The 20704-nt window shown below is 41.2% G+C and overlaps 1 protein-coding gene across 3 annotated transcripts in view; it reads left to right on the forward strand.

Annotated features, from left to right (window-relative positions):
* Positions 1-20704, forward strand: part of ythdc2 (YTH domain containing 2) — a 180106-nt gene that overhangs the window by 89309 nt on the left and 70093 nt on the right. For 2 of the 3 annotated variants that reach the window (XM_056597813.1, XM_056597814.1), the window contains exons 10-13: positions 13564-13671; positions 17452-17558; positions 18638-18767; positions 18904-19030. In XM_056597813.1, coding sequence (XP_056453788.1) covers positions 13564-13671; positions 17452-17558; positions 18638-18767; positions 18904-19030 — 472 coding nt within the window. The remainder of the gene's footprint in view (positions 1-13563; positions 13672-17451; positions 17559-18637; positions 18768-18903; positions 19031-20704) is intronic. The other variant, XM_056597815.1, reaches the window with a different exon arrangement.

Below are 20704 nucleotides of genomic sequence, written 5' to 3' on the forward strand. Positions count from 1 at the left end.
CGTTGAAAACCTGATTAAGACTGAACTCGGAGAAAGTCTGCCCTTGGATAGGGGCCGTGACCTGGGTATAGAGCGCGCTCATCGCGCTCTGGCACCAAAACCTCCTGCAAGTGCTCCTCCACGCTCAATAGTGTTTCGGTTCGTTTAAATCCCAATTTTTTATCAGATCAGATCTGACGGTGAGACAAGTCACTCTCTCGTATTGTTTATTTGCATAGTCCTGCTCTCTTTATTTAATTAAAAAAATAAATAATCTGGACCCGAGGATGAAGGCTTCCCTCTATAAGAATAAATAACATTAAAACCCCTGTCCAGCACTTTCTTTTGACTCAACAAATACACTGTACTATAAGGCTGATACCTACGGTGCGCACAGACAGAGAGCCACAAGACTTTCTTTTTCTTTTTTTTCTCTTTTTGCTACAGAGGGGCCCCGCAGGGGCCTGCTCCCCTCAATGTCGAGGCGACATGTCACCTTGCTTGTTGGAAGCTCAGTTTAATGTTCTGTTTTATAGTTATAGTTCTCTTGTTCTACTTTATTTTCTGTGTTTTGAGGTCTGGGATATTTCAAGTGCAATTGGTCATGAGTACACATAACGCAATACCAACACTATAACATACTGTCATTGAATGTGAATGGGCTGAATAATCCCATCAAAATAATTAAAATGATAACTAAATTAAAAAAGGAGAAGGTAAGCATAGCATTTTGGAAAGAACTCACCTTTCTGGCCCTGAACATGAAAAACTTTAAAAAAATGGGCTTTAGGAACTCTTTTTACTCATCATCAAAGGTGTTTGATTTGATAGCCTCTGAAACATATGGGACTCTAATATGTGCCGGAGACTTTAACATGCTACTTAAACCCCTACTAGATACAACAAATATAAAGAGGAAAAGTAACGCTACTGAGAAATATATAAATAAAGTACTAAAAGACCTTGGACTGAATGATGTATGGAGATCTGGCATGGATCAGTCACAGGCTACACTTTTTATTCTGCGCGACACTCAGTTCACTCTAGAATCGACTATTGCTTTATGTATGGTGGGGATTTACATAGAGTAAGGGATTGTAGAATGGGCCCGAGAAACCTCTCGGACCACTCTGGAATTTAACTGACGTTTCATTTAGACAGACAGCGCAAAACACTGTGGAGACTCAACACCGGTACGTTGAACGGCCCTGCTTTTAGGAATTCAATAGTATCTGATTTAAACTCATATTTACAGGATAATGATACCGGAGATGTGAATCCTAGTATTTTATGGGATGCAGCTAAAGCCGTTCTCAGGGGGAAAATCAAAGCCAGGACATCAATGTTGAAAAAGATAAAAGCAAGAAAATTATCAAAACTGCAGGAAGAATTAATAGATTTAGAGCAAACGCAAATTCGTCGTCAATAAAGAGGCCAGTATCCTAAATAAAATCAGAAATTTAAAGCAAGAAATAGATAAAATATTAAGCGAGGAAGTTGAGAAAAATATTCAATTCATGAAGCAAAGATACTACGAGTCAGGCCCTAAAGCGACAAAGCTGTTAGCTTGGAGGCTTAGAAAACAACAAGCGCAAAATACAATCCACAAGATTAGAGCCTTTTTTTTGTCACCCTGTGACAAAAAAGATTTACTAGTATCGATGGTATACAAATGGCATTTGAAAATTATTATACATCTTTATATTCTCAAAAAGAACATGGTAATGAAACGACTATGCTCACATTTTTAAACTCCTTATGCTACGGCCACACTGCACGCGTTACTTGGGTTAAAAAACTCGCATAACGCGCCTAACTTGACGCTTGATCATTGTGTGTCACAAAAATGGTTCAACATGCCTGTGGCTGCGCTGGATTTAGGAGTCCGAGGTAGGAAACCCAAACGCCGCCGTGTTTGGGTGCATGGTAGAGTTTAGATCGGGTTAGATTAAATAATCTCGGATATGAATAACAATAATCGGGTTAAATAACTTCACATGGTGTGTCTGGTGTGTTTCCAGCATTCGTAGTGTTGATCAGCAGAGAAATAGTCCGCCAAAGACGTTGAGGTTGCTTAGCAACCAAAGACGCTGTCCATGCAAGTGAATGGAGCGTTCCCTCTTCGTCATAACTATCAAACCAAACATCCTTCACATTCACCGAGCGAACATTATCAAAGTAAAATGCACATTTCTCGCTAAAAATGTTTACATAAGCGCTTTTAATGGCGTAACTATGTTACTATTTCCACCCAGAATAAAGAAAGATGTCCGCCATATGCTTCTGCGCAAGCGTCACTCGTTACTCTCTGCCAGCGACGTTGGGTCAAGCTCCACGCTGGTTGGCTATCGCGGCTAAGCGTCAAGCGTAGGCGCGTCAAAAGTTACATTTTTTGAACTTAGCGCATTGGTTCGTTGGGCGCGTTGGTGCGTTTACGTGCGTCATTACATGCGTATGCCGCGTCTACGCCACTAACGCGTCGCTTTAAAGCGTGTAACGCGTCTACGCGCCTACACCAATGGTTCCCTATGCAAAAATGACGATTTTCAACGCCAACGCACGTGCAGTGTGGCCGTACCTTTAGACCTTCCTGTACGTGGTAAAGAAATTAATGATAAACTTCTCTCCCCAATAACAGTAGAAGAAATAGAAAAGGCTATTACAAGTCTTAATTCTAACAAGTCACCTGGTACCGATGTTTTCCCCCCAGAATGGTACAAATCCATGAAAGAACATCTGCTCCCTTACTTGTAACCTGTTTTTATTATATCTTAAAAGAAGGCTCTCTTCCCCCTTCTTGGAACGAGGCTTTTATATCAGTCATCCCTAAGGATGGAAAGGACAAGATGGAGTGTAGTAGTTTCAGACCTATTAGTGTTTTAAACACGGACTATAAACTTTACGCAACCTTCCTAACCAAAAGAATGGAAACGGCAATGCCACTATTAATAGATGAAGACCAAACAGGCTTTATAAAAAATAAACAAACTCAGGACAATGTAAGAAGAGCCTTGCATATCATTCAGCAGGTAAGGCAGGAAAATATTAGCTCTATGGTCCTCAGTTTGGACGCTGAAAAAGCTTTCGATTCGTTTGGGTGGGAATTCCTTTATTTAGTGATGAACATATTTGGCTTTAGCAAAGATTTCATACGCTGTATTCAAGCTCTTTATTCTTCTCCTACCACAAGAGTAAAAGTCAACGGGAGTCTTACCAACTCTATAATTTTGCAACGTGGCTGCAGGCAAGGCTGCCCAGCCAGCCCTACTCTATTTAATTTGTTTATTGAACCTCTAGCTCAAGCGATTCGGCAGACAGACTTAAAGGCATATCTGTGGGAGGTGAGGAGTACAAAATAGGATTTTACGCAGACGACGTATTGGTCACGATCCTGGACCCAGACTCTGGCTTACCTGTACTAATCAGAATGTTAAAAACATATGGGACACATTCAGGTTATGTTCTTAATGCACACAAAATCCAGGTCTTGACATTTAATTATAGTCATACGCAAGACTTTATCACAAGGTATAATTTTAATTGGAATTCATCTCAGGAGTACGTCTGCCTAAGGATCTCACAGCTATTTGTTATTAATTATAATTCAGTTAATCAAAATATATATGATGACCTCACTAGATGGGCCCTCCTTCCTCTCGCCTTTGCAGTAGAATTAGATCTGTTAAAATGAATATTCTTCCCAGATTATTATATATTTTTTATCACTTCCAGTAGAAATCCCCCAGAACCGATTTAGAGAATGGGATAAGTATATTTCTCGATTTATTTGTAATAGAAAGTAAATATAAAATTCTCTACCCTCCAGCTGCCGGAGGAAAGGGGGGGCATGGCCCTTCCAATACAATCACTGCTTGGCTTTGTTGACAAGGAGAATGACATTATACAAGTAGAGGGTCAGTGGGTTAATCTATCACTAAAAGTATGGAGGGAAGTCGTAAAATGTTTTCAACTCCAAAGAGACATTAAACTGCTTAGATGGCCAGCCTACGACCCTGACTTCATACCAGCACTGCAGGATAATATGTATAGACAGTGGGTTTATTATGGTATTACTGCTATTTGTAAGAACGCTGAAAAGGGCGAGTTTAAAAGCTTTAACAACCTATGTCCAACATACGGGCTGGGCAGATAAGACTTTTACAGATACTTGCAGCTTCGTGACTATTTTTTGTAAAAAGATAAGAGGTGCTAATTTAAGAGAAATACCAACTATTGTTCAAATATTTATTGATGCATATAATTCTGGAAACATCAAAGGTCTGATAAGTAAGTTGTATTGTGGAATCATATCTCTGAACAATGACTCAACAGACTATGTGAAGGAACGATGGGAAAAATAACTGATAATTGTAATAACTGAAGACATGGCTGAATGCCTGGACAACACAGTTTTCCTCCACCAACTCCCGGACCTGGAGGGACTTCTGTTGGAAAAACTTGATTCGTTTTTTTTATCACCCCAAAACAGAAGGCTAAACAAACTGGTACCCAGCTAGGCTGCTGGAGGGACTGTGGGGACATTCTGGTCGATCATGCCCATGTCTTTTGGTCTTGCCCACTTATTCAGTCGTTCTGGAAGGAAGTGGCATTGATTATTACAAAAACATTGGGCCTCAATATCAGTGTAACGTTTTTATCTCTCTATCTTGGTTATTTTCCTGATAAGCTAAGTAGGGTTGATGCATACCTCTTAAAGATTTTGCTGGCAGCTAGTAAAAAGGCCGTCACAAAATGCTGGCTTCAGAAATATGCTCCTACTGTTGGTCTCTTTGTTAGCATTGTTAAGCAGTGGCATCTTTTGGAAAGAATGACTTACCGTATTGGTCCGAATATAAGACGACCCTGATTATAAGGCGACCCCCCGTTTTTCAACACAAACATTTAGAATAAAAGATTTGCAGACCAGGGGCCGTATTCACAAAGCATTTTATCTTACCGCTAGGAGTGCTCCTAACTCGCGCTAAAACATTTTACGTAGGAGTTTTTTCTTAAAAGTTATTCACAAAGCCGCTGAGACCTACTCTTACTAAGGATGAATCACTAAGAATGAACTAAGAGTGAAGCGCCGTTGCTATGGATTACGTCAATTCTCGTGCACGAGTTTAGAAGCGGTCAGTTCGGTGATTGGTTGTTCAGACGAGCCCACTAAATCACCGAAAAACAAGGAAATAGCCTAGGCTAGAAATGAATTCCTATTAAGTAGTTATAGTGCAGTTAGCAGAATACATGCATGATGACAATTTTGTGCAGACCACGATAATGACGTTGTAGCCTGCACGTTCAAGAGAGAGTGAAAGCAAACAATAAAAATACGTAAAATTGAAAATAAAATAAATGTTATGAACTACTAAGTGTTGACTGATTTGTGCCAAGGTGTTTACCTAAAAGGATCAAAGTGATCCCCAAATGCCAGTCCACTCGGTTCCACACGGCCAAATTCATTGTCATGTTGATCGCCATCATCATCGTCTGACTGTGGAATGTTCCTCCGCTTGCAGAGGTTGTGTAGAATGGCACATACAGTGATGACTGTGCTTGCTCTCGCTGGTGTGAGGCGTATTTCGCCGTGGAGGACATGAAACCGACGTTTCATCTGCCCAATTCCTCTCTCCACAACATTTCGTGTATGGTTGTGTGCTCTAGCATATATGGAGGAAAACAGTGAACAATAATAAATATGGATTCAACAAATGAAAGGCGTCAAAGAGCCAATACGATGTGTTTTACGCATAGGACTAAGCGTAATCTGCGTAATCACTTACATGTTATAGGCTACTTTAACTGTGCTCCCGGTTGTGGATTGAGGTAGGGTGTCAAAAGCCACGTCTTGCATGGATAGCCACTGTCACCCAGCAAGTGACACCCAACTGGTACTACATCTCAAAAAGCTGCCTCAGAGGGCTCTCCTTTAAAATTCGCGAATCATGGGTAGCTGAAGCTCCAGGCCACTTTGCAACAACATCCAGTAGGCTATGTTAAAATTTGAATCAAAAACAACCTGCGTGTTGATGGAATGCACTTTCTTCCTATTGACGAACACGTCCTTGTCTTTTGATGGCGCAACTATTTTTATGTGCGTCCCGTCAATAGCACCGGCCACACCGGGCATACCTGCAATTGCCATGAAGTTGGCTTTGATCCTATGTTATTGTTGAATGTCCAAAGGAAAGTTTATGGCACGGCTGACTGATGGTTGTGTCACGTTAAAATTGTACCGGGGGCGAAAATTGTACCGGCCTACGTCATCGTTTGTTTACATCCTGACAACCTGCCCGGCAACAGACGACGCGATGCAGAAAACATGTTTCCAAACGACGAAATAACATAATACAGATAGCGGATCGCTATCTGTATTATGATAGATAGCGATAACAATTGTTTTTACTTTATATTTGTTTTGTATTTAATTTTTTAATCGAAACAATAAAAAACTTTGCCCGCGAAACGGCCGATCGCATCAAATGACAAATGTTTTGCCCGCAAAACGGGCAATCGCGTCAAATGACGTAGGAGGGTTCTTGAAACATAATAAAGATAACGGATCGCTAGATAACACTTGTTTTTACTTTATATTTGTATTGTATTTAATTGTTTAATCGAATTTAGCTAGTAAACTGAGTGTTTTAAGCAGGTTTCATAGTCTAGAATGTTCAAGAACCTTCCTACGTGATTTGACGCGTCATTTGACGCGATCGCCCGTTTCGCAGGCAATTTTTTTTATTGTTTCGATTAAACAATTAGATACAATACAAATATAAAGTAAAAACAACTCCACAACAAGTTCAATACCCTAACATTTCGTCTCGCAGCCATTTTACGATTGTTTGTGAATAGGTCTTACTGAGTTAGGAGTCCTCCCGAGGACTTTTAAGCTCTCCTAGACTTAGGCCCCGTCCACACGAAGCCGAAACGGGCGAAAACGTTACGGTTTCGATCTATCCGGTTTCGAAGTATCTCCGTAAAGACGAAGCCAAGCGAAACCGGATAGATCTGTAGAAACGCTGTAGTACACATGCCAGGCCCATAAGGGGCGCTGCTTCTGGTACACAAATCCAGAAGAAGAAGAGGCGAGCATGCGCATAAAGGCTGCCCCCCGAACCACTAACAACACAAACAAACAGCTCTTCTACGATGGCGTACTAGATTCTAAATAAATAATGGCTTAGCAACCCAACAAGGGACATGATATGCTGCAGAACGATTACAAGCTTGTAGTCCGCCATAATCTTTTTTGTTGTGATTTCTGAGACTCCGCGGGCTTAAGAGCCATTGGCTAGGAGGTCGAGGGGTGGGGCGATGACGTAATGGTTTGCGATTTCAGTCGGTTTCAGGCGTCCACACGAAACCAAAACGAAACCGGAGAGATTTGAAACCACCTCCGAGGGTGGTTTCAGAAGTTTGCGGTTTCGGTCAGCGGATTCGCCGGCTTCGTGTGGACGGCAGGCCGAACCGTACAAGACCTTTGCGGTTTCGCCATGAAATCGGCTTCGTGTGGACGGGGCCTTAGGTGCTACTTTTAGGCCTAAAATACTTTGTGAATTGCTCTTAGTGAAAAAAGTTAGGAGTCCTAAATTTAAGAGTGACACGCCCATTATTTTTAGGAGTTACTCCTAAATTCGCCATTTAGGACCTACTTTTAACCCTAAGATCCTTTGTGAATACGGCCCCATATTTGCAGAACAAAGAACTTCATTTTATTTAAAAATAACAATATTAAAAACACAGTGAATTAAACACTTGTTATATTAATGACAATAATAATAATGGCAGTAAAGGCCACGGCACTTTCAAGGCAAAATATGTACAGTATTATTCAAAATTAATATCAAGCAATAATCAAGCAACATTGTGAACATTTTTAAATAACAGAGAAAATACAGGCCACATATTTAACTAAACTTAACAAAAATTTGCCAAACTTATCCTCCGATGTCTTTCTATCCTCACACACGTCCTCTGCCCCGCTGTGTTCGCTCTCGCTGTCATCGCTCCCCAGCTGCTCTGCTTCCACCGGCTCCTCCCAAAGCGCGTTTTCTCTGACGTATTCAAAAACTCTCAGGTCAACCTCACTGAAACGACAACTTTGAGGACCATGGTACGATTTGCGCTGACTGTTGGCATCTTTGAGACGTTGTTTTGGTGCTCGCCATCTTCTTACGTTTGACTCCGGGACCCCGAACTTCTTGGCAGCTTGGCTGTTGTTACTTGACTCTGCCTTATTGACGACCATTATTTTAAAATTGGCATCATAGCTCCTCCGCTGTTGTAGATTGACCTGAACCACTTTTGAGCCACTTGTCTCTAAATGTTCAGCCTGTCTTCAAACACCGGTAACGGTCTGGTTGTTAAGGACGCTGGACTACTTCTTCCCGGAACCAATTTCTGGCGCCACCTGCGGCCGCAAATGTGTATTGACATTTTAAGGGAGAGGCGAAGAAGAGAAACTGTGCTCTGAATACTAGACCCCGAATATAAGACAACCCAACTTTTTCGGACCTATTTCGAGGGGAAAAAAGGCTGTATTATATTCGGACCAATACGGTACTCCCTACGACTTCAAAAGGAGTTGGGTGAAAAGCGATGGGGAAAATGGTCAGTTTATTTAGCTAGTCAGACACATTTGGTATAGACATTGCACCGTGAGCGGGTTCTTTTTCTAAGTCGTGGAGATAGGCGAGATTGCCATGATTCACTTCCCATCTAACTTATTTATGTTAGAAAACCTCATAAAGTGAGATTTCATGCCATGGCACCTTTAAAACACTAACCAATACAATGGGTTGCCTGCACACAATGCTTGGCCCCTACCTAATAATAATAAATATAGTTGCAAGCAACCAATACAGGGTTCTACGGTATGACGATGGTACATGATGTTAAACATTTGATGTCATGCCTTGTCTCACAGAATGGTTCGTCATGAGTCCGACGCAATACCACTACATGTACGTTTTGACTGCCAAAGGCTGAACAGAGTATATTTTGAGAAAAATAAGTATTCTGCTGTTGGAGTTATGGTGAGCTTGGTTGGTAATATGGCATTGGTATGCCTTTAAAAACTGGTTTACCAGAAGTTAACATATCAAAACAATCACACTTTGTCAAAACAGACATTTGCGAAAATGACGTGTGTACCACGTTAAGGCCCAGCCTGCATTTCAGAGAGGGCGTGGTTCAGAAGTAGGGGTGTGACGAGATCTCGTGGCACGAGATCTCGCGAGATTAAACTCGACGATATTACCCATCGCGTTAAAAATCGGTCTCGTGAGATTTGTGATTTATCCAAACTTCTATTTGTTGCCTGTGGGGGCAGAAATGCGCCTTTGCTACATCTAGCCTGCCAGAACCTAAATAAGGAGAAGGAAAAGAAGAGGAGGGGAAGCAGGGGAAGCATCGAAAGCAGCCATAAGCTGTGTTCGAAATCGTTCCCTATCACGGATATAGTGTACTATTTAGGGTGCTCGCCATTTTGTAGTGGTGTTCGAATTCTCAGTGGTTAATTTCATGCACTATATAGTGCAATTAAAATACCCAAAATTTGAGTGTACATACGATGTAGCCTACATGTTACACCCGTATACCACAATGCAATGCGGTCGTGTTTTTCCGGAGGAGAAGAAGAGGCTGAATAACCGCGAAAACGAATACCTTTAATCAAAGTACATTTTGGGTACTTTGATTTGGTTTTGCACATAATATTGTTTGCAATTGAAAAAAATAGAAATTATTTAATTTAATTTATTTTAATTTAACTTTTATAAATTTTAGTTTTAGTTTCAATTTCATGCATGTAAAGAGTTATAATAAAACATCTCAAAATACATGCGCCACTTGGTTAAATAAAAGTCTGTTGGTCCAATCATATAATTTGTCATTGTAGTTTTCTTAAAATCTCGTCTCGTTCTCGTGAACCCAATATCGTGTCTCGTCTCGTCTCGTGAGCTGAGTGTATCGTCACACCCCTATTCAGAAGGGATATCCTGCACATAAAGGTGTTGAGGGCAATGAGGAAGCAGAAAAGCTCGCAAAAAGTCCACGAAAGAAGAGGTTAAGTTAAGCATTCCACTCAGTAAATCAGGAATCAAGGTACTCATCAAACATAAAGTTAATATAATGTGGCTGACTGAGTGGGATAGGGAGAATAAAAGGGCCGGCATCTTTACAACTTACGAGATATCTCAAGAAGCCAGACCAGTTACATAAATAGACAGGAGGAGGTCTGGTTCTCTAGAATGAGTATAGATCATACTGGCCTAAACAGTGGCTTATTTGTCAACAAACATGACGATTGTGGATGATTTGTGGAGTGAGGATGTGGAGCATGTTCTCTTAAAGTGGGAAAAATTCTCTAGGCAAAGAGAAAAACTGAAAAGGGCAGTGAGTGCAGTGAAATAAGTTTTTTTTTATTTTTCCTGGAAACATTATTGGGTGAGCCTAGGTCAGAAAATATCACTAGTTCCGTAATAAAATGTATGAAAGGTACACAGTTAGCAAACAAGATTTAGTATTCTTTGTTTTGTTTGGTTTTCTTTATATTTCAAATTTTTATTTTGATAAATTTTCTTTGAAAAGTTACCCATTGTAGATGGCAGTAATACACCTTGCTTTGAACTGTCATTAAACATCACAGAAGAAGAAGTAGAAGAAAAGTTTTTTGTTGTTTTTTCAGCTATAGTTTGGCATGGGTGTACTATGGAATCACCTCTTAAAAGCCATATTTGACAGCTGAGCCTACGTGTTTTTGATGCAATGCTAGAGCTGGTAAACGTGTTCAGGGTGTCAGCGGAGGTCTTAAGTCTTAAAAAGTCTTAAATTCATTTTTCTAAATTTAAGGCCTTAAAAAGTCTTAAATTCGTCAAAAATGTCATATGCTGGTCTTAAATTTATAACTCGGAGGTCTTAAATTTGTCGGGGCAGGGCTATTTAATTTTTTTTTTTTCTCGCGGGACTTTTCGGGAAGGAGATGTAGAGAGGCTACTTTCTTGCTAGCTGCATATATAAACGGATGTCTGCGCGCTTGCTAGCTAGTCTGCAACAATGGGTAAATGCAAGTTCAACGTCAGTTGGCTGGAAGACGTCCGTTTCCGAGGTTGGCTAGCGTCCGTTGCCAACCCAGAACAGGCCAGATGCATTCCGTGCAAAAGTAGCCTACATTCAAGCTCGGCACCATGGGGATTAAGGCTGTCGTCAGCCATATGCAGAGCCAAAAACATAAAACCTCTGCCAGGAGCCACACACAGACCCCAGCCATTTCTACGTTTTGCATCTCTGCCCCGGCACCACCGCCGCAGACGGCCCGCGCTGCTAGCACTGACCTGAGGGTAGCATTTGGTGCGACACCAACACTGAAAGCGGAGGTGTTGTGGATTCTAAACACAGTGGTCAAGCACCAGTCCTAAAACTCGAATGAGGGGATAGGAGATCTCTTCGGTTTGATGTTCCCTGACTCTCAAATCGCGAGCACCTTTACTGCTGGAAGGGACAAAACGGCGTATATAACTCACTTCGGACTAGCGCCTTTCATCCGAAACAAGCTAATCTGCAGCGTCAACAAGGCTGATTTTGTTTTGACGTTTGAGACGTTGAACCACGCCACTAAAAGCAAGCAACTTGACGTGCACGTCCGATATTGGGTCGGAGATCAAGTGCATTCCCGGTACTTGGGCTCGCAATTCATGGGGCCCCACATATATGGGGGTAAAAGGGATGATGATACATAATATTTTTTAGACAATATGCAGAATCTTTTCACGGACGAATTAACACGGTCGGCTATTTTTGCCAGCACGCCACCCTAGCCATATTATGGGCAACCGTGTTCCCCTTGGCTGTGATTTGAACTTTGAATTCCTCGTAGGAGTTCATAATAATACATTGCTCGCCTTGGATGAAATACACCGCTCTTGCGCGATTTATTTTGCATAAGGGTGAGTCAAATGACGCGAGAAATGTCCCTTCTATGTGAACGTGCATTGAACCTAAAGCGGAAAACGTGGTTCAACTAATTTAATCTAAAGTGAGCGTCGTGGTACCATTTAACTGTGATTGCGAGTTGCGGCTCTGTCGAGCCAGGTTTTCCCAAGAAAGCCTGGGTATGTTCAACGAGGTTCGTGGTATACCCCCCAGGTCTTACTGAAGGCATTTATTTAATGGTGAAAATATTATCAGTGGCGTAAATATCGACTGCCCGGGGGCCCAGACGCTGTCCCCCCCCCCCCCCCCCCCTCTCAACAACTCACAACTTGGGTGCACCATAAATACCCAAATTAAAAATGTAGGCGCACCAGTGCACCGAAGGAAAAAGTTAGTCTGGAGCCCTGGAGTATCACTTTATGTTCAATAAACAGACAAAAAGTAAACTTGAATGAGTCTCATTGAGTGACACACATGCTATGCTTGGGTTGTAATACAGCGGGATCCCTCCCACCATCCCGGGTTTAAGGTCTTAAATTTCATTCAAGGTGGTATTAAAAAGGTCTTAAAAAGTCTTAAATTTGACTTGCTGAAACCTGCAGATACCCTGGTGTTGTAGAGCTGTTTAGAAATGCATGTATTTCACTTTCAAATGTATATCTCTGCCGTCTTTCGCCTTAATGCTTTGAATTTTACACCATATATTCCCACACCACACAATGTGCACAGCTTTTACCATCTCCGACAGCAGATATGTTGGACTGTGGGTTTTTGGTCAAGTTTTGGTGGCGGGGAGCTCGGCGGCAGTCTAGCAGCGCCGGCGGAGAAAGGGATTGCACTCCCCGAGCAGAGCTGCCGAGCTTCCGGGCTGCCTCCGAGCTCCCCCTGCCGGAGCTGCTAGTCCACTGGTCCACAAAATCTTAGCTATGCTCTGATTGGAGGGCGGTGAGGATGCGGGAGCTAACATTCAAATGTGCCCCCTTCCTACGTAGGAGGGGGCGCCGAAACGGACTCGCTCGTTTGGTAACTGTAGGCGGGGTATTTTCAGAAATGCATATCTCACTCAAAAGATCATCTACAGAATTCTTTCAAAGTTTGTATGCGTGTGGGAGCACCAGAGACCCACAACAGCCCAAATCCCAGGAAAAGTGTTGTTTTCATAATATGTCCCCTGTTGTGTTCTTGAAGAAAGTAGTCTAAACCGGATCGCTTTTAACTCACTTTATTTGTTAAAGTATTTCGGTATGGTAACTATGAAGCAAAAGGAGGGGAATTAACATGCGCTTGGAGCGACATACCGCTGACCTATTAGCAACGGGGCTGCCAACGGGGATGCTATGTTTCTGATCTGATCTCGTTCCCGCTCCGCGTTTGTATCAAGTAGGCGTGGCCTATGTGACGTATTGGCTCTGGCTTCCTCACCTGTCTAAAGGTGCTGCCATCTGTGGCTGGAGTAGTTATTACAGCTTGTATGTTTGATCCTGCTCCCTTGTGGCTATGTGGGGGTAATGCAGCTTATATGTTTGATCCTGCCCCCATGTGGCTATGTGGGGGTAATGCAGCTTATGTGCTTAATTTACGTGACACAGCTTTAAAATATCTAAGAATACTGCACAAATTGCTTCATTTGTAATTCTTTTTTTGATACAGTACAGAGGAGGATGTTTGACGTTGAACAACTATTCCTGGAGGACATCATCAAGTTGATAAATCATCCAAGTGAATGTGGGATTAATCCCAATAAGAAGACTCAAGGAGGTAACTAACCTTTGCCGGCTGAAAAAACAAATAATACTACGGTAAAATTATACTGCACAGCGGTATTAATAATTTATTTCCATTTGAATACATACTGTCTGTGGTTTGTGTGTGGATCAAGCTACTAGTTTATCTATTTTAATGAAAGTACAGCCCAATGTAAACTAAATATTATTTAAAAATAATGTAACCATTTAAAGCCTCATCAAATCATTATTTTCTTTTGATACTGCTCCTGCAATTAAAATGTATTTTGAATCAAGGAGATATCTAACCTTTGCTGGCTTAAAATACAAATAATAGTTAGCATAGAAAGCATTGCAATGCTTGAAAGGTTGTATCAGTGATGTTGGGTGATGTTCATCCCAAACCAACAGATCCCACTCGACCCTCCCTTCCGTGTTTTGTGCATCCAGAAAAAACTATGATATACGCAGCGCAAAACCGACCACCCCTTGTCCGTGATTGGTTGGAATACTATTAATTTTGGTTTTGAGTGGTTGGTAGTACAATTTATTCAATTAAATTGTATTTGTATATCCCTTGATCACCATTACAGTCTCAAAGGGCTTAACAGGCCAAATATTTATGACATACCCCTATACCCAAGCCCCCACAAGGGCAAGAAACAACAACTTGAAATAGCAAGAAAGAAATCTTGAGAAGAAACGCATAGTCGGGGATCGCTTCTTCCAGGGATGGTAAGGAGTGCAATGGGTGCCATAATTGACATACAGGTAAATACATGCACATCATATTAAATTGGTGATGTGGTGATGGCCGGTTAACCATGAGGAGAGTCCAGGCATCCAGTCCAGTCACTGCAACACGCTAGAACAGACAGATTAGTGAATAAGAACGGAAAAGTACATATTGGAAATGTATACTGCTATTAATTTAGTAACTGTATTAACCGCGGCCATCGCCTGCGGGTTTTACACCTCGAGACAGCGCGAGGCCGCACCACCTTAGACATAGGTAGAGCATTATTTTCAGAGGGAGTCTGGTCAATACTCGGTTCTGAAAGGGTTGTTAACATGCAACCTGACATTAGGGCTTTGACTCCGAACTTCGTTATTCGAATATAGTTTGAATATCAAAAAATAAATCAATATTCAAACAAATATTAGGCAGCCCTTAATATTCAAACCTGTTATGGGCATTCTTTTTTTTAAATGTCTTTGCTTGAACGTTCAGATTCCGAGGATTTTTCACGCCTGGTGAAGTTGTGAATCGTGAGCTCATTAGCAAGGCTATTATTGGTCATCTGGGCTCCTGTAGGTAGCGAACTAGACCTCTGTCAAGGAAAGTGTATTTTTTGCTTGATTCACTTTTTTCTCTCCCAGAGTAGTCTGGTAACTTATCAAACCCAGCGTGTCCAGTTGCTAAGTGACGTCAACGTCTTTGGCAGACTATTTCTCTGCTGATCAACACTACGAATGGTAATTGTAAAAAGCCACACCGTGTGAAGATATTGTTTCATTTTGTTACCTCGTTTGTCTCGTCCTAGTATCGTTGGTGCCGACATGAACTACAATGTTGTCGAAACTAGTGTCGGTGTTTGGTGCATCTAATCTAACTCTGTATGTGGTCTGACCACATGCCAGCACCCTAAGATTAGGTTCAATGTCGGGAGCCCTGGCCCCGAGTAGGCAAATCACTTCCGCTGGGGTGTGTAGTCTAACTTGACGTATAACAGAGTCGCCTTGACTAGCGTTTTCAACGCCGAAAAAGACGCAAGTGGTTACTGTGTAGGATCTCAGAGCACGCAGGCAACTAGGATTGTGAGGAAAGATCAGATAAATGTGATCATTTATGTTTCGGCCTAGCATTGCTGATACAACCTTTATTATTAAAGGTACCATGGCATTTTACTTTATGAATGCTTTTATATAGCTTTTAAGGGGCCCCTAATACAGCCATTGTGCAGAATTACAGCCACTACGAGCCAGTCCCACAATGAGCTTTCCACAAACGTGCCTTTTTCTAGAGGCGGTTCAAGGTGGAGGGTGGGGGTATTGCCCTGAGCAGCTTATGGCCATGGTACATGTGCTCGTGTTTACTGTGGATGTATCAAAATTGCGAGCCGCACACAGTTCTTGGCCGTGCTCTGTAAATATTCACCACCGCCACGGGGCACCACCGCCGTGGGGTGGTGGTAACACCCCACGGCAAAACCAGACGCACACAGAATGACACAGGGGGAGGCTTTTATGATTTGTATGAAATCAATCTGTTTATTTCCTGCCATCAACATACAACATCAAAATGAGTTCAACGTGCGCTATTTATTTTACTGAACACAGCCTGCGAACTAGACACGTCTTTAGCATGAAACTGGCCAAAAAAATTACTTTGCACGGTGTGTCTTTTTTCAATTTATTTGTAACCAGCATTCGTAGTGTTGATCAGCAGAGAAATAGTCCGCCAAAGACGCTGGGGTTGATAAGTTACCGGACAACGTCCGGAGTGATACGATAAAAGAAAAAAATCCACTTTCCTTAACAGCGGTCATTATATGCTTAGCAACGGTGAATTATCAAAAAATTAATCACCACCGTACAACAGCATTGAGAAGAGCTGTCTAATAAATAACGATAGTCACATTCATTTTTCGATATTCTACGTGAATCCGACTATTCGACTATTTGATGTTCGTTGCCCATCCCAAATGGATATCCAACTTCACCAGAAGCTTTTGCATGAATTTAAAGATGCATTTGATCTCTTTGGATATCTTGGCAATTAGGGCTGTACGGTATGGACTAAAATGTATATCACGGTATGATTTGAGGAATAGACGGTAACGGTATTATATCACGGTATGTTAATTTTATCTTTTAATTTCGATATAAATGCCTCTGAAGGGGTAAAATACTGGAAAGGCAGCAAAACCGTGTGAAAAAAATTAAAATCTTTTCTCAAGTTACTTCCATCTCTGAAAAACACAAATGTTTAATAGCATGGAATTGTTTCTCCACTTGCTTGCGGACCTTGCCGTATAGCTTTGGCATCTCGATTTGGCTGAAGTGTGTGCGGGCATGTAACGCGTACCTGGGATCGAGTGTTTTGACCATCTCTTTAAAGCCCTTTCTATCGACATTTTGAAAGGGAACCATGTCCTTAGACAGGTAAACAGTGACAACGTTTGTCATCTCGTTCCACCACTGGCATTTTGTTGTAAGAACTGGCTTTCAAAATGCCTGCGGAAGCAATGTCTGATTGCAGAGACGGCTTCTCGCTACCAGCGTCTGTCTCGTACGTTGTGGAATGAGAGCTCGTGAAGGGACTATTGCGCAAGCACGCAGGAGCGCTTGCTGTGCACCTGCGTACTTGCCCAATAGCATACTGCCTGAGAAGGCAGTATCGCTGTCAATCTGTCCCTGGGAAAAGTAACGTGGTGCCGAATTGAAAAAGGAACTATGTTTCGTTACCATATTTTCAGTTCACTCGTAACTTTACTTTTTACATGAAAAAGTAGTTAGGGAACTGTATTAACGCATTACTTACTTTGTTACGCGTTACACACAACATTGTCTACCGGTCACACCGGTCCCGAGGTAACGTCAAAATCCATACCGTAGCGCAAATTCACACCGGTATACCTTCAGCACCGTTTATACCGTACACCCCTATTGTCAATATATTTTTCAAAAAAGGGAATTGTACAATATGGCAGAAATACCTTTTTGTCCATTCAAACACCTGGGATTGGATTGTAAGACATGTAGATTGTTTTCTCAATTTCTTTCTCCGCCTGTCATGAACATGTTTGTTTAGAAGATCCTCAAGGACATCTGAAACAATGGTGTGGGACCTTGGATGATGCTCCTCAGTTGGAATGGCACAATTCAGTGCCGGGTAAGATTGTTGGCGTCAACAAAATGGTAAACTGGATTTTTGTTCACACAATCCTCACCCTGAATAACATTTGAAAGTTTGGTATCAATACATTAGAGGTAATTCTGACAATTTCATTCATACATTTTTGTGATTAAAGTAAAACACTGTAGTTATGCCAGGTCTTAAACTGTTAATCGGTTTGTATAAAAATATTGTCAGCGATATTAACACATGCAATGACTCAACCTTGTGAGTCATTGCATGTGTAAATGTGTAAATATATATCTGCTGTCGGTTCTGTTTTTGTTGAGTCATTGACTCAATATATATATATATATATATATATATATATATATATATATATATATATATATATATATATTAGTGCTGTCAAGCAATTAAAATATTTAATCGCATTAATGTCATAGTTAACTCACGATTAATCGAGAACAATCGCGATTAATCGCAATTCTTTTTTCTATGCTAAATATCCCTTGATTTCTTTGTCCCATTAATTTTTCTCAATTTAATGCCCTTATCAACATGGAGAAGTGCATCGGCTTGCCTTGTGCAAATGCTTTTTTATTGATAACAACTTTGGCATATACTGATCAAAACAGGACGATACAAAAAAAAAGCCTATGGTGCAATTAAACGATGAACATACAAACATACTGCCTTGAACATAGCAGTCAGGCTACTGCTTCTTTGCTTTTAGCCAAAACAAATTATTATTATTATTTTTTTTAAATAAAAGAATTGCGTTGATCGCGCGATAAAAAAATTAACGCTGTTAAAATTGGTTTGCATTAACGCCGTTGATAACGCGTTTAACTGATAGCACTAATATATATATATGTGTGTGTGTGTGTGTGTATATATATACATGACAAAAGGGCCTATATATATATATATATATATATATATATATATATATATATATATATTATAGGCTCTTTTTGTCATCCCCTACTTTTCCAAAGAATTAACGTACCAAAACTCAAAACCGTTATATGAATCGAACAGTGAATTTTATGAACTGTCACAGACCTAACATACATAAAAGTTTCATCCTTGATTTTTTCTTTGGGGGTTTGAAATCTTTTCTTCCTTTCGAATGTAGGATGCAATTGAAGCAGCGAGTTTGGACCTCCAAATTGAAGCCGATGCCTGCATTTCCAACATCTATTCAAACGAAGACCCCAGTGCCTTTCGACATCTGATTAATCTCATCCTAAATCAAAACCTTGGTGGTTTGTTGTATTAATGTCTACTTTATGTGAATTACAGTGGAATTGTTGTGGCTGCCAATTTGTCCAAAATAAAAATGTATTTAACTATTTAAGTAATATTCAAGTAAAAAGTGAAATGTGGTTTTTATTTTGACAGTAGACTACAAGCACGGCAAGATGAGAACCACACCATTGATGATCGCTGCTGGCCAGGGATCTGTCAGACAGATGGAGGAGCTGCTGGACCTAGGGGCCAGAATACATCTCACAGACTCCAACGGCTGGTATATACGGCAGATTATAACACAAACACAAGCCAACTCCTCGTGTGCGCAATATTCAGTGAGCATGCTAGCTACCCTGGTCATTTAAAATTTACCCTTTAAGTAAGTAAGTAAAATTTATTTATAAGGCACATTTAAAAACAGTTTTCACTGGCCAAAGTGCCGTACATGGTGCAATGAGGCATATAAAGTAACACATACCAAATACATAGACATAGAAAAAACATATAAAATAAACGAGGTATCACAAAAGGGGAGGAAAGGCCAGGTGTGTTTTAAGCCTAGATTTAAAAATGGTGATGAAAGGAGCGTTTCTTACTGCAGGCGGCAGCTCGTTCCAAAGGCGGGGGGCAGCCACAGCAAAAGCCCTGTCACCCCTCTGTTTTAGCCTAGTGCGTGGAACGTGTAGGAGACCCAAGCTACCTGATCTAAGGGACCTGGGTGCTGAGTGGTGGTGGATGAGCTCTGATGTAGGGCGGGGCCAGGCCATTTAGGGCTTTAAAAACCATAAGTACGGTTTTAAAATGAATTCTGTGCTGGATGGGCAACCAGTGGAGGGATGCTAGGATGGGGGTTATATGATCCCGCTTTCTGGATCCAGTCAGCAGCCTTGCTGCGGAGCTCTGGACCAACTGAAGGCGAGAGAGGAGTGATTGAGGGAGTCCTAGGTAAAGGGAGTTGCAGTAATCCAGCCGTGATGTGATGAAGGCGTGTATTACTATTTCCAGATTGTGAAGTGATAAATGGGGTTTCATCTTGGCAATGACACTGAGCTGGTAAAAACTGCTCTTGACTACAGCAGCAATTTGCTTGTCAAAGCAGAAATTAGAAGCAAAGATGACACCCAGGTTTCTGGAGTGGGATTTGACGTAGGGGGAGAGAATACTGTGACGTAATTTCTTTAGCAATCAACACAAAACTCCACATTACCTATCCTGGATGGGCCCACCAAATCATAGGTCCCTGGGCTTTTCTTAAGTGGGTTTGTTAACGATTGAATAATGGCGAACAATTTGCATTATTATATTTGCGCTTAATTCAGACAATTTTTCAGGGTCAAAAAATACTTTTCAGCCAGACATTATAGGCCATTAGTTTCAGAAGTGTGTAAATGCATTGGGGCGGCGGGGCTGATTGTTTAACTTAAATCGTGAATTATACAGATAGCAACACCAAAACGCACACAAGCACAGACCCACATGCACATAAACATTAACACTAATAAGCTGCGTTTACATACAGGCTGGGAATCAATAGATTGGATTGGAACCATGAAACTGGTTAATATATACTTTATATACTAGGGATAGGCCGATAGTCGATTCTATCGACTATCGACGATAGATGGATTCCATCGTCGATCGTCTCAAGTTGCCGATAAAAAGGCGATAATTATATTTTAATAATTAATTTAAAAATAAAATAAAATTTAAAGCGCTGTGGTAGCTATTTTTACAACTTAAAAAGCCCCGCAAATTGTAATTGAAGTAACTGGCACCGGTGGAAAACATACTATGTAGCGCTGACCTGCCGTATTCACTCACCGGTCTGCTCGCACGGCGAAATGACATCACACCCCGCTGCACCATTTCCGGGTCACAGCTGTGGTACATGAGCTGTGTTCGAAATCGTTCCCTATTCACTCACTCACTATTCCCTATAGTGTTCATGATA

Source organism: Gadus chalcogrammus, chromosome 8 (genome assembly GCF_026213295.1).
Source record: "Gadus chalcogrammus isolate NIFS_2021 chromosome 8, NIFS_Gcha_1.0, whole genome shotgun sequence".
NCBI lineage: Eukaryota > Metazoa > Chordata > Actinopteri > Gadiformes > Gadidae > Gadus > Gadus chalcogrammus.